At 44.9% G+C, this 15,403-nt stretch overlaps 1 protein-coding gene across 1 annotated transcript in view; it reads right to left on the bottom strand.

The window, feature by feature from the left end:
- Positions 1-15,403, bottom strand: part of POU2F3 (POU class 2 homeobox 3) — an 81,540-nt gene that overhangs the window by 17,987 nt on the left and 48,150 nt on the right. The window contains exons 4-5 of the mRNA XM_054661799.2: positions 3,555-3,680; positions 2,221-2,323 (exon numbers count right to left, since the gene is read on the bottom strand). Coding sequence (XP_054517774.2) covers positions 2,221-2,323; positions 3,555-3,680 — 229 coding nt within the window. The remainder of the gene's footprint in view (positions 1-2,220; positions 2,324-3,554; positions 3,681-15,403) is intronic.

The raw sequence follows: 15,403 nt of genomic DNA, 5'->3' as shown, positions 1-15,403 counted from the left end.
GAAGGGATGCAGGGTGGCTGCTGAGAATTCAAGCTAGGGCTGAGGATTTTGGCTTTCCCTGCAGGAGAAGTAGCTGGGTTATGGCTACAGAGGCCCAATCAAATCTGCGAGGATGCCAGACCAAGCAGATACGACCATACGGCTCTAAAGGGCAGTGGGCCTTAGCCAGAGGCATGTGGCTGACCAGGACATTTTATACTTGGGAGAGAGGGCTGAGAGAGGAGGGAAAGTCCAGGGCTGAGCCTCTGGAAACTCCCTTGGGCAGTATGTATTATACCGGCTTCTCCATCCTCCCCAGGAAAACTGTACATGAGGGACTCTGCCTGGTTGGTGGCTCACTCTCCCAGCAGGAGTGGGGCCATCAAACCACCAAAGCAGACAATGGGGTTGGTCATCCCAATCGCTTGTCACTCAACAGCACTTTGGGGTCTCTGTTTTCCCTAGGCTGTTCTGGGTCACAATGTACATACAGCATCTGCTGATGTTGACCTTTTATGCTCTTCAGTTTCAAAAAGTCAGGGCTTCATTGTTCATTATTAAAATACATAGGCAAGAAAGCTCTTACAAGGAATCCCGAACTGGGAGTTGAGAGGCTTGGGTACTAATGGCAATTCTGACATGGCGGTTGAAATGGATACAGCCTTTTCACATGCATTATTTCAAGTGACTCTCAATAATCTCATGAGGCAGAGCCTTGCTATTATCCCATTTTTTCAGAAGAGGAAATGGAAGCTCAGAGAGGTTAGGTAACTTTCCCCAAAACACACAGTTAGTAAGTGACTTTTTAAAGAAACCAGTAAATTTTTCTGACTCCAAATTTGGAAGTGTCTTTCCACCACTGCATCATACACTGACCTAGGTGGTTATAAGCCTGGGCCATTTTCATGTCGCTCTCCAGTCTTCTGAAAACAAATTAAACTGTTACCTTCCCTTTTCCATTCCAGGAGTATGATGTTTATTTTTTAACCAAAATAAACACTTAAAAATTCAAATAGGGTCTCATTCATCACCATAATATTCTGAGGTGCCTTGGAAACTAAGGATAGTGACTGTCATTTGTGCAGGTGCTAAGGGCGGAAGGCAGAGTTGCATTTTGTTTGGATTCTGGATTTCCAAAACCTCTACTTGGGATTTGTGCAACAGGAGAGAGTTTATACTTCCTCCATTACTTTTTTTTTTTTCAGAGACAGAGTTTTGCTCTGTCGCCCAGGCTGGAGGACAGTGGTGCAATCTTGGCTCACTGCAACCTCTGCCTCCCAGGTTCCGGTGATTTTCTTGCCTCAACCTCCTGAGTAGCTGGGATTACAGGCACGCACCACCACACCCGGCAAATTTTTGTATTTTTAGTGGAGACAGAGTTTTACCATGTTGGCCAGGCTGGTCTCGAACTTCTGACCTCAAGTGATCCGTCCACCTCGGCCTCCCAAAGTGCTGGGATTACAGGCGTGAGCCACTGAGCCTGGCCAACCCTCCATCACTTTTGACCCTAGTTGATGGAGACGGGAGTGGGACAGGCAGCACACTGTGATGACCAAGAGTATGGGTCTCAGCTAAACGGTTCTGGAACTTCCCAGTAGGTCACCAGAGGCATAATAGAACTACCTACCGTACAAGGTTATTTTGAGGAATGTCAGAAAAATTACTCAGAAGAGCTCCTGGCACATCATGCTCAAGAAATGTTAGCTATTTATTAATAGTTCAATCTATTTGCTCTTGGCCAGGGAGAAGTTCTCTGCGAGTAACTTCCCTGCCAAAGAAAACCTGAACACCCTTTCTACAACCTGTGGGTGGCACTGCTGCTCTCTCCAAATAGAATCACAGCCAGGCTTCCAGGAAGCAAGTCTGAATCTGTGTCCAGGAGAGATTTCCAAGGAATTGGGACTTGTCTGTACTGCATTTCCCAGGGCGCTTCCCCTCCCTTGTACAGCATAGCTCTGCTCCACGCCTGCACCTTCCGACTCCACTCACCACGAAATTGAGGAGGTGGACCAGACCACCCAACAGGAGGCTGGGAAGGGGAAGCAGAGAAGGAGACTAAGCCTGGAGGAGCATTGCCAGGGTCCCTTCCTCAGACCCTGGGGTGGATAAGTAGGTCTTAATAGCAGATGGGTGACTGACTGACGCATGCTCTCCAGTTAGGCCCCCTCACCCAGCAAAAAACAGCAGCAGCAGCAGCACTTGACTGGACTTGGTCTATGTGGAAACCCCCAGGGTTCTTACCTTGCTGCCCAGGCTGGGTCTGAGATAGCAGGAACTGGGATACAGACTGTAAGTGGCCGGGAACCAGCACAAGCTGCTGGAGCGGATGGAGGGAAGCCATGTCCTACACACGGAGAGATACACATACACCACAGAATTTACAAGCTGGGGACATCAGCCCCATCTGCCTGCCACTCGTCCGTCCCAGGGGTCTCCAGACTCAGAGACTTTGCAGGCTGACCTTGGTTTATGCCACTGTGTATCCCCAGTGTCTAGCAAATAGTAGCTACTCCGTTAACACTGGTATTGTTACAGCTTCTGCCCTCAGCCTAGGAGTCCTTACTACATATTGTTACTTAACCCTTGCCTCCTGAGTTAATTTTTGTATGTGTCAGTCCTGTCTCCCAACTAGACTATAAAATGCCCTGAAGGCAAAGCCTGGGTATGACCCATCTCTCAAAGTTTATCCTAGAGATAACATGCAATCCCCAACTGTCCAATTCTTTTTAAATCTCATGCCACCTGGTTATGCTAAAAGCCATGCCTCGGCTGCTTCCTGGGCCAGAATCTTTCCTGGAGGGTGTTGGGGTGGGAGTTGGGGGGTGGAGCAAACTATTCATTCTTAATAAAACCAATTTAGTTAAACAAAAAGTCCAGGATTTCTCCTACCAGCCCAGGACATAGGACTAATAATTCCGATGCTTGGGGGATCGGGGAGTCCTCTGCAATGGAGACCCCAGAGCTCTGTGCCCCATGGGGTTGAGCTTAGGTTTGTGCACATAGAGAAGACCTGAGAAGCCCTGCTAAATGGCAGGTGAAGGGACAGATGCATATTCTTATGTGTTTCCAGAAAGGGGTGGCTCTTTCTCCCCCAGGTGATCCCTGCTGAGAAGAGGTCTCGTCACGTGAACGCCCTCCCGGACCTTGGCTGTTACTATCTCAGACGCCTCTTTCTTCCCCCACCAGCACTCCATTCTAGTTTGGCTCTAACAAAAAACCTTAGAGGAGGCAGAGTGGGCCCAATGGGGACAGAAATGTTCTCTAACTGCAGCAGCAGCTGTCAACCTAGGATTCCCCTGAATGTGGCTGGCAGACACCAGCAGCTCAGCTGTTAGGTCCTTGGCTTTGGCAAACCTGGGTCCTTTTTGTCTCTGAGAAGTAGAGGCCTCCCTCTTCACCTCCCTAGCTAGGCTTCACCTGTAAGAGGACTGTTTTAGAACCCTACTCACAGCCTCCAGATCTCTTTCCCACATTGCCTGCAGGGGGTTCTTTAGATGAGTACCAAGCATGGAAGTCGGGCATTTCACAGAGGGATTGGGTTAAACACACTGGCCCACTGTGAAAATCAGGGTTACCTGACATGGGCTGGCATTTAGCCCAGACATTTGGTTTCCGGACATCATGGCAGGTCCTTGACTCAGGTGGCATGGCCGATGGGAGAGGGTCTGCTGCAGGGAGTCACTGAGATCTTCGGTTTTAATCTGCAAGTGGAAGCAAGAGGAGAGCGTCAGTGCTGGATCCCGTCAGGCAGTCAGAGATGGAAATGGCAGGAAGATCCAGGCAGCAAAGGAGTGACCAGCCTAGAGAGGAGAGAGCTAGCCCAGGGCCTACTGGGCTGCAGCTTACTTTTCCTGCCTGTGTGTGCCCTTCCAGCCAGGGCAGCTGGGCAGAGGCCTGTGTGAGTGACCCTGAAATGACAAAAACGATAGTGTAGTGAGTTTCAAAAATAGGGCTCGATGTAGGAATTTGAGACCAGCCAGGGCAGCATAACAAGACTTCGTCTCTAAACCAAAAAAAAAAAAAAAAAAAAAAAAAAAAAAATAGCCAGGCATGGTGTTACATGCCTATAGTCCCAGCTACTTGGGAGGCTGAGATAGGAGGATCATTTGAGCCCAGGAGTTTGAGGCTGCAGTGAGCTATGATCACGCCACTGCACTCCAGCCTAGGTGACACAGCGAGACCCTGTCTCTTAAAAAAAAAATGGATTAAATTCTTAGAAATTCTGAGATGATATTCTTTTTTTTCTTAGGAGGAAGAAGGTTAAAATTTATTTAGGACAGGATAGTGATCCTAAATGGCATTCTTAAAACTCTTTACCTCACAGAGTAAAAAACTGGTAACTCTTTACTGATCTCCCTCAAATTCTGTGTTTTATTTTCCTCAATGGAATCTCATCTATGAAACCCCAAAATCTGGGCACCACTGATCTGGAGGAGTCTCCCTCCCCATCCCATTTGTCTCCACACCTCTCCATCCTCTGTGTCTGCCTCTGCAGCTGGCCCTCTTCACCTGTGTGGCTTTAGTGACAGTCTTTGCCTGTCTCCCTACAGGTGAAGGCATGTCTCCCTCACAGCCAATGCTGTAGTTACAGCCTGAGGGGCCCGTGGTGGTTTCCAACCTCTCTCCAGTCTCCACCACCCTGCAATGACAGTACTAACCACCCATGCGTGGGTTTCCCAGGTGTCCCAGGGCAGGGCAGGAAGTGCTGCTTGTGCCTACCCCTCATCCCATCCCAGGAAAACTACCCTCTTGCAGCTTTTCAGGAAGTCCCTTGGGAGGGTGTCCATGTGACTTTAAATTCATATAATGTGACGGGGGCACGAGCTCTAGACCATACCTTATAAGAGATATTGGGGAGACCCTCCTATGTGGACATCTGGTTGTTCCCTATCCAGATAGAAACTCTTAGCCATAGAGATGCTGGCTTAAACCATTTTCTTGGTCTACACTGCGAATATCACTGACATCCTGGGATATCTTCTGTTTGTGTTAGTTTAACCTAAGTTAAAAGTTCAGACTAACAGCTAAACTTGTGCTTAATTCTTGCGGAAAAAAATGGTGCTTTGGATCACTAAAGAAAGAATTCCTTATAAACAGCTCTATTATAAAGACACATGCACGGGTTATGTTCATCGCAACACTATTCATAGCAAAGACATGGAATCAACCTAAATGCCAGTCAATGATAGACTGGATAAAGAAAATGCGGTATATATACACCATGGAATACTATGCAGCCATAAAAAGGAATGAGATAATGTCCTGTATAGGAACATGGATGAAGATGGAGGCCATTGTCCTTAGCAAACTAATGCAGGAACAGAAAACCAGATACCACATGTTCTCACTTATAAGTGTGAGCTAAATCATGAGAATACATAGAGGGGAACAACACGCACTGGGGCCTGTTGGAGGGTAGAAGGTGAGAGGAGGGAGAGGATCAGGAAAAATAACTAATGGGTACTCAGCTTAATATGTGGGTGATGAAATAATCTGTACAACCAACTCCCATGATACAAGTTTACCTGTATAACAAACCTGGACATGTACTCCTGAACTTAAAATAAAAGTTAGATAAAATGAAAAAAGAATTATCTTTGGTTGGACAATTAGGAAGATCCTACTAACATTCGAGACTGAGGAGGGAGCTAATGTCCTAAATATGGTGCCTTTCACATAGTGAAAACCCAAAGAACATTAATTGAACAAAAGACATAAGCAAAACCCATTTCTCCACAGCCTCCAATGAGGTACAGGGAAGAAAATGTTGAAGATGTGCATTGAATGCTGATCTTGTTTCTAGCCCTAACTCCGACTCTAATTTACTATGTAATCTTGAGCCTCTATGGGACTCAGCCTCTGTGGGACTCAGTTTCCCCATCTATTGTATGATAGTCCATGATTTTTCTCCCTGTCGACAAATGGAATTACAAATTCCAATTCCCTAGTGCATTTGGTAGACGTGGCCCGTCCAGGTTGCTGCTGTGTTCTTAGACAAAGCAGATCTAAATAACACCAAGAAGCCCTGGTTGCACAGAAATTGGTAAGAAGATGGCTGTTTCAGGGACAGTCTTTGGAAATCATTCCTCTCACTTAAGGAGACTATTATGGAACTCTGGAAGCAAAGAGAAGGAAGTGGGAGAGATGGGAAATAGCACTGTGGGGGTAGAGAGTCAGACATTCAGAAAACTCAAAAAACATGGCTGCCTGGGAGTTGTCTCCAAGAGCCCCACTTCTTTGCTCCATGCCCCTTCAGCTGTGCCCATCCACACTTGGCACCTCTAAGAAACTCTGGTGTCCTAGTTCTTCTCCCCAAAATTAGAGTTTCCACATCCTTAGATTCCAGGAAAACATGTGTTAGCAAGTTTTTAAAAACTAGAAATAGATGATAAACTACTTATTTCAAAATGACCACCACCACTACAACTTTAAGGTTTGCTCTGAGAGGGGATTTTACTTAAGCCAAGTCTTTGTGGCCCCCACCTCTTCCCTGCATAACCTCCTCCTGCCCCCAGGCATCCGCCATCCCAGAGGGTACTGGGGAGGCAGGATGGAGGAAGGGGGACAGAGGGAGAACGTGGAGCACTGGAGGTAAAATCATGCTGGTGGAACAGCCTCTGGCAGCTTGGCCCACTTCCATCTTGGAGGCAAGTGGCAGGGTTCCTCTGTAGACTCATTATGCACAAGGGAGAGATAAGGAGAGGCAGCTATGACAGAGCTTGAAAACATGTGCTTTGCCTCCAACCCGGGCGCTATCTGTTAGAATCTGTGCCAGGTCTTCCTGCAACACTTAATTTCAGAAACCAGCGCCATCATAAAAGAAAACGCACCCTTTCATCTGCTTCCTGGATCAATTGCCCTTCAGACTCTTTGGGGGGCACTCCCAACCTCCCAGTTGTAAAAATGAAGTGCGTGATAGCAGAAAAGCCCTTTGGGTGTAAGTTTGGGGGCTTTCTGACAACCCTCTGCATTATTTTTATGATTCGTTTGACGACTTTTTACTCTTTTGTAATTTTTATTTATTTATTTTTATCTTCTTTACGGTTCCTTTGGATATGGAATCTTTTATTTTTCATAATTCATTGCCTTCTGGGTGTGAAGTGCTGATAGTAACCCCAAAAGAAGACAATCCTAACCAATCAAATTGAAAGATAATAAAGGACACTGCTTTCTTGAGGACAAGTTCTCAAATCTCAGCTTTGATCAGCGGTCTCCATTAGCTGAGTTCAACAGGAAGGAGGAAGGGTACATTGACAATTCCCATGGCCGCTGACAGACATCTTTGACACTCTCAGGGGTTCAGAAATGAAGAAATTAAGAAATAAAGTCTTCCTGAATTTACAAAAATCCCTTTTTACAGCTGTTAAGGGGAAAAGGTTGGAAGCTTTCCAGGCAACTGGGTGTTGGTTGTGGATCTGGAAGATGAGATAGAGAGACTTCTGTTGGATCCCATTGACTTCTAATGTGAGAACCGGAGGCAAATTGGACGAAAACCCAATCTCCCCCGTGCTTGTGAAAACCCAACCAAACCCACAGCCTGCCTGGAATCAAGAAGATCATCTCCAGGGTCTCTTTGGCAGTTCTTCTCATGCAGGTGGAGTGTTTCTCCAGACTTTACTTGGGACGGACGCATCCCTGGAGATGTGGGCCACCACAGGGTGCTCTGCCCTGCCACAGCCACTGAGCAGCCTGTCCAGCTATTGGACAAGCTTTGTTGGTTTAGGATCTTCTCCACCCACTGTGCTGTGCAAAGGTATTACACTGAGTCTTGGGCAGTGACCAGGGAGGTAAAAATGTATCAGGGATGATTATCTTTTCTGATCCCAGTGAACTCTCTGACATCACTTACTTCAGAAAGCAGTAGCCTCATTCTGGAAGGAGAGAGCCCCTTCCAAGGAGGTGGAAGCCCTTTCTGCATCCCTCCTTGGCTTTACCCTCATAGCCAGGAGGTGTGAGGACAAGTGTTCACCCTTCCATCTCACAGAGGCTCAGAGAGCTTCAGAGATGGTTATAAACTCATATAGCAATACCCCGGCAAAACTCTGACAAGAGAGTGGTCTCCTGACCCTCCTCTGGTGCTTTATCTACCAAAAAATATTACACACATCCCAAGGGTAGGAGAGAGAATAGACCATCGGTGACGGAAAAGGTGGTCTTCTGGCCCAGACGTACACTGGGACTTCCTTACTGACCATCTGTTTTGGGTTCATGGAATGGGGCATGGTGAGGCTGGGGTACTCATCTTTAACCCCCTCCCCATGACATTTTCACAGGGCCCTCTCTGGGGGAAGACAGCTCAACACTAATGAATATATCACTGGTGATGAAAATGATCAAAGCTGTTGTCCCAGTTGCATAACTCGTTTGTGGAAAGTGTTTCATAAACATTTCACAAGAAGGAGCGTTTCAAAGCGTGAACATCTCCCAACCTGCCTTCAATTACAGGCAAGATTTTTTTTCTTTCTCCCCCTTTCTACACTTCTCCCTAGCAGTGAGGAAGAGTTTCTGTTTTGTAACTGATATATAAAGGATTGGCAAATGAAAACATTTTAAAAATATATTCTAAGTGGTGGAATGGGGCAGACGGGTAACTCCTCTCAAGTGAACAGGGCTGAAAGTACCCCAAGAGATACCGGCTGCATTTTTGCTTGGGGGATTCTCCCATCTCCATGGCTCTTAGCTGTTCCTTAGGAGTCCAAGGCTCCTGCCTCCTCAGATGCCTCTAGGAATTGCTTGGGGAGATGACCTCATCCAGCCCCTGGACTCTAATCAAACCTACTATATAGCAGCCTAGGTGTGCCTTTGGCCACACAAACTGGGATTATCACCCTGAGAGCATGAAACTTCTACAAAAGGAGGGATGGAAGAGAGGAGACATATGGCTCCTAGGAGGCTGGGACCATGTGGGGTTGCTACTGCTGAAAAGACGCTTTCCAAAAAGCCATCCTTATTTTTCCTGCTTGTGCCTACTCTGGAAATGCAACAATCTTATCAGTCATGTTATTTAATGCTTTGGCTTCAGTTCTTAGGACATAGCATTGCTAGTGCTGACACATGCATGAAAAACCCCTTCATTTTAAGCCCATAAAAGTTTTCTTCTCCCTCTGGAATATAAATCCCCTGAAATCAGTTCTAAAAATGTTGGGAGGGGGCTGTGCCCTCATGGCAGACCCACCCTCACTAATGCTTCATGGTTCCCAGGACTTGAATCATTTTAACCAAAGCACTGCTGCGGAGCCCTCCTGAGACACCTGCAGCATCCTCCCCAGTGGGCAGCTGCACTGATGAGAGTTCTCTTTTGTGAACCTCATCCCCTCTGAGCCAGCATCTGCTCGTTCTTTTGGTGGCCTACCTGGTAGAAAAGAGGACAGAGCTACCCTACTTTTGACTAGGGAAAAGTATGACACAGAACTTTTGATTTGCCCCCCACAGAAGGCTGTTCTGCCCCTAAATAAGTGAAATGGCAGAAGGAGAGGGTGTGGGAGGCGGGAAGAAATGCTAAGCATCAAACTCTGAGAACTGTTTCCAAGCCCAGTGGCTGTTCTTGGGAAGCATCTAGTGTAGAAATGCAGTTCATCATCACACTTTTTTTTTGTTTTTGTTTTTGTTTTTTTGTTTTTTTAACATATCCCTGGGCTGCTTATCAGGGAAGGACTTTGCTGTCCCCAGTGGGGATGATAAAAAAGACATCCAGCAAATAAGCACAAGGCTCAGAATCAATCAGGATCCTGACTTCAGGACCCATCCTTGCCTCCAACTAGTTGCATGACCTAATATTACATTACTTCACTCGTCTCTGTAGTCCCAGATTATTCCTCCAAAAAGAAGAGAAATAGACCAGATGAAATCTACTTAAGAAATTCAGGCTGGGCACGGTGGCTCACACATGTAATCCCAGCACTTTGGGAGGCTGAGGCAGGTGGATCACGAGGTCAGGAGATCAAGACCATCCTGGCTAACATGGTGAAACCCCATCTCTACTAAAAATACAATACATTAGCCAGGTGTGGTGGCGGGTGCCTGTAGTCCCAGCTACTCAGGGGGCTGAGGCAGAAGAATGGTGTGAACCCGGGAGGTGGAGCTTGCAGTAAGCCAAGATTGCGCCACTGCACTCCAGCCTGGGCAACAGAGCTAGACTCCATCTCAAAAAAAAAAAAAAAAAGAAAAAAGAAAAGAAATTTATAATGTATAAAGAGAGAGTAGGAGTAGACTTATAAGCATGTAAGTATGCTTGCTATGTTACAAGACCCATTTTATAGATGAAAAGACTGAGGCTTAAAGACATTAAGAAATTTGCATAAAGCCACACTGCTGGTAAATAATGAAGCTGAGATTTCAGTCTAAGTTGGTCTGACTCCATATTTCTGTACAATCCTCACTCTCTGTGTGTGTGATGGAATTATAGAATTATAGACTCTTCAAAGTTGTTTGGTGTAGGTTGCACTAGGTGTATGGCAGATATTCCAAAATGTGTTGATTGCCTTCCTTCGCCATCAGAACTGGAAGGAAATATAGACATCACCTGGTTCATTTTACAGTATGACTTCTGAAGCCAGAGAAGGAAAATAACTTGCTCAGGGAAACACAGCTAGAGCTACAGTCAAGTTAGTCCCAAAGACCAAGCCAGGGCTGATTAGCACGGATCTGCTAACTCCCTATCCAGTGTCCAGTTCATTCTACTGCACTGCCGCATGTCTCTGTCATCTGTTTTTATCACTCTGAAATTGTTGCCTACTCTGGCTATTGTAATAACTCAGTTGTAGCCCTAATCCTGCTGTTCCCCTACTGAGATTTAGTCGCAGTCAAAAGAAAGAACTCTGAACCCCACTCAGAGTTCTCAATGACTATGCAGGGCAAGGTTCAGAATCAGATAAACACACATCTGTTTGATATGGAAACATAATGCACTTGGCTTTGGAGCCAGCATCCTGTATTTCCTTGAGTCTCACATATACAAAGTAACTACAAGGTGGGATATTTGCTCTTACCTCCCCCATTAGGAGGAGAAGAGGTGAAGAGAGGAAAAAGGTGGCTCAGGAATGTCATGAAATCTCTGTCCTAGTGTGTATTTTACTATGGGGTTCCAGATGAATCCAATAAAAGGAAGTGCACATGCCCTGTCCTGAACGTACACACACGTGCACGCGCGTGCCCATACACACACACATATACACACCAACTTATGATCGTGAAGCACTACACAGATTAGTTACAGGAGCATTAGCTCAAGAGAGAGAAAAAATATTTTTTAAAGCACTGTAGAGATGAGAAACACTTTCAAATATACCATCATTTATTCTTCTTGATAATTCAATGAGGGAAGTAATCTTACCAAACTGTTTTAACAGATACGGGAACCAAGGCTCAGAGAATTTAAGCAACATTCCCAACATCACACAGCTAGGAAGAGGAGAGCCTGACTCTCTACATGGTTATTTGGCCTCCAGACCCCTCCCTTCTGCCTGTACCATGCTGTGAGGCACCTGCACTGGGCCTCCCACTCAGAATTCTGGGCTTCTGGAAGCTACTGAGAGGTGCTTGTTCACTCCAGCCTCTTCTGTGTACTATATTTCTTTTATGTATGGTGCACAGTTGGGGTAAACATTTCCAGGCTACACTTACAAGTGTAGTCTGGGACTTTACACATATTTGTGGCCTAAATAGTTACTGAGAGTCAAGTTTTCAACAGGTCTGAATGGGAATCTCTTTGGCATTTCCTGAGTAAACCTGTGATTTGGAAGCTTGCCTCTGAAGGGCATTGGATAAATGAAGCAAACGGTTATCTCTGGTAATTTTCATGGTTTAGTCTTCCATGAAGACTGAGGTCTTCCTTGTCTCTTGTACTCCTGTGGCACCCCAAATCAAGTGAGGCAGCCCAAGGTCTGTTTCAACAGCAGCTGGAAAAGGTGGTCTTCTATGTGGCGTGAATGAAACAGTTTCCTGCCCTATAAAGGTTCCCCTTCCATTTCAGTTTAGTCCAACAAACATTTACCAAGCACCTACTGTATACCAAAAGGCACTAGGAACACAAAGATGAATAGGAAGCCCCCAGGTTAATTGAGAGGCTGTGCAAGTCAGAGTCATCTCCTACAGAGCAGTACTTCTAACATTCAGAAGCAGGTAAGAGGTGACAAAGAAAAGGCTGCCATTCGCTTTGTCAGGGAGGAGAACAGCTAGAGAAAAGGGAATGAGATGAAGAAGGCTCTCGGAAGAAAAGTCCTTCTAAGCAACCCTGAAGGATGAAGAAAAGTTTGCCAGGCAGCAAAAGCAAAGAAAGCCATCCCAGGAAGCGGAAGTGGAAGAAGCGGAAGTGGAAGAAGCGGCTCTGTCCAAAGTCGCAGAGGGTGAAACGGCGCTTTCTCTTCCTGTTCAGGATCTACCAGCAATTTGGGACTGCTGCTGTAGGGGAGGGAGAGGACAGGCGGGTGAGCAGGCAGGGGCCCATGGCAGAAGACAAAAGAGTTCAGAAGGGACTCTGAGGGCATGGTGGAACTAAAGTAAAGGGGAGCGATTGCAGTGAGATTTTAGTTTTAGTTCAGTTATCCTAACAGCCCTGTGGGATATGGATTTGAAGAGAGCATGACTGTAGCGAGGGCAGCCAGTTAAAAAGCTATTTACCGCAATTGCCTAAGTAAGAACTCAAGAAGATGAGCCTAAGGCCCAAACAGCGCAGACTGGAGAGCTTTTAGAATATAAAATGTATTTCCACCCCTAAAGGTTTCTCTTTTTTAACAAAGGGCTGTTTATTTCAGGAATTGTCTGTTGAATGCCTCCAGGACCAGAACTAGCACAGAAAAAAATCTGAAGGTCCCTAAGCCAAACTGCTAATCACAGATGCAGCAGAGAGCATTTGGGGTTCTAGAAGGTATCCACTTTCTAAGCCATATATTTCTGCAATGTTTGATTTTTAAAAGCGAATTCTTAGTGTTAGATTAGAGAAGATTAAGATGAAAGTTAGTAAGCATTCAAAACGTCACGTGTCTATATAGAATGTTACAGTTCACAAGATGACAAAGTTAGCTGTAGAGCTGCTTCTTTTGCCTGTGAAAAAGGTGTCTTGAGAGGTTTAAAGGTACATTATCTAAATGAACAGACATACACCCATATATGAAAATATGCACATGTATGTATTACATACATGTACGTATGTAATACATACATGTACGTATGTATATATTTAAAGCAACTACTTGGAATTGATCTCTTTGTCCACATTTTGTGTCACTGTCTCGCAGTAGGCAACACCGGGGGTGTGGCCCACAGACCTCACTTGTACATCTCAATGATGTTCTGCAGTTTACAAAGCACTTTCAAACACATTTCTGTTGATTTTCAGAATACTTTCATGAGATTGAAAAGGTAGATAATGTTATTCCTGCTTGTGGAAAACAGGGTCATAAACGGTGAGAGATTTGTCCAAGGCACATGTTGGCTAGCAGGAGAGCTGTGACTTGAACTCAAGTCATCTAAAATTCAGCGTACCTTTCAAATGCCTAGGATTTTCTCAGGAATCCTTCCTAAAGAAGTGGATTTTCAGTCACAGAAATCTATCTCTTGAAGCTCCAAAGCCTTTTATTTCGGTTTTGGATAGACATTTATTGGTTTATTTTCGAATAGAGATCTTGCTGAAATGTATCATATACATAACTATTTTGTCTTAAAGCATACCTGAAAGATAATTTAGTCAATGACTCAGAGTCATAATTTCTAACTTGTTTTAAAAGCAACCATGCCCTCAGGGATACTGATGTGTTTGACCTCTGTTGGCTGTAGTACTGTATGGCCCCAGACTGCCCTTTTTTCTTGTTTTTTTTGTTTGTTTGTTTGTTTTGTTTTTTTGTTTGTTTTCTTTCTTTCTTTTCTTTTTTTTCAGCTCTGAGCTCTGCTTTTCCCAGTTTTTTTTTTCTTCCTTTCTCACAATCAAGTTTATCTCTGCTTCTGTTGGTATGCTTGCTTCTAGCAATCCCCTATTCCAGCTTGAATTTGCACTTTTATCTGCTAAGGGTTAGAAAAACCAGATCATTAAGCTCAGTAGACCATCCCTAAAATAAAAGTTTAAGGCTCTGAGAAAGGACCTGGCTTGAGGTCTCATTTGCTTCCTTCTTACTGTCAGCTGTCTAAATAGGTTGGCTACTGGCTCTCTGGATAAGTGAGGCAATGCAGCACTGCCATGAAGCTCTCTTTAACACTTGACTTGTGCTTTGGCTTAATTTGTATTAACTAAGTGCCTATCCTGTTACACCTATTAGCTGGGGACAGGGCTCTAGGCACAAGGGTTGGCTGAACCTACTCAATTGACAGTTTAAGATAAATTCTCTAAGGCTAGGGAGCAGCTACCAAATTTGTTACCAAAAGGCTGAGTGGACTTGAGCCAAGGGACTCTACCAGTGTATCTGAGTTTCCCTATGTATAAAAGGGAAATAATCTCTGATACATCCCCAGGTCTCAAGGGTTAGGGCTGAATGTCTAGAAAACCTGTTCCAGGGAGGGCTTTCCTTATTTCTGTCACTAAAATGATTGAAGATATGAATTTTGCACACTTAATACCTGAGAGACCTATCTTGCTTACTATGGCCTGCCCAGCACAGTGCATAATGTCCATCACTTAGTAAGTGCTTATTAAACATATGTGGTACTAATGCATAAATACGTTTGACAGTCCTCGCATATAGGAAATTGCGTCTCAGAGAAGTCAAATGATTTCCCAAAGGCCATATAGCTAAGTGGCAGAGCTTGAATCTAGGCCTGACCAAATCCCCCAAATCAACCCTCTTTCCACCATATCATGTGACTTATAAAGTCATGCCAAACTAGGTTCGTTTCCTTTAACATCAGGTTTTTAGAATGGGGGATCAGACAGATACTATCATTGAAATATGTAAATATGTATTTAGGTACTGTCCTGGAGGTCAAGATGAGGTGGTATGGGCTGAGATAGGGTTGATTAACGATGGGTCACTGTCATCTAGGAGGGACATCTCCAATGGTATGCCACAGGACCCTGCTTGTGGTCCACTGTGGCTAAGAATGTTATCAGTAACATGGATGAAGATGTAGCATGCATACTTATTACATCTCTGCATGAGGAGCAGGGCCAGCTAATACTCTGCACGGACATCAAGATTCACAAAAAAAAAGCTCAAACATATGGCAGGAAGGGAAGCAAGTCATAAGATAAAACATAGGAACAAATATAAAAATCCTTTACTTAGAAATATGAAAATTAACTGTACAAGTTGAGACAACAATTTATATGAAAAAAGACTTGAGATGCATTAACTGACTCAAAGAGCATATAAGTTGACAGTGTGACATAATTACCTTTAAAAAACCCCATAGGATAGGCGGTACTAACAGAAGTAGAGTATCTGAATGGAGGGAGTTTCCTGTACTGGACTGCATTATTCCATGAGGGCAGGCCCCA

The sequence above is a fragment of the Pan troglodytes genome, chromosome 9, assembly GCF_028858775.2.
Source record: "Pan troglodytes isolate AG18354 chromosome 9, NHGRI_mPanTro3-v2.0_pri, whole genome shotgun sequence".
Lineage (NCBI taxonomy): Eukaryota > Metazoa > Chordata > Mammalia > Primates > Hominidae > Pan > Pan troglodytes.
Note: the sequence above shows the minus strand (reverse complement) of the source record. Positions and strands in the feature narration are given on the sequence as shown.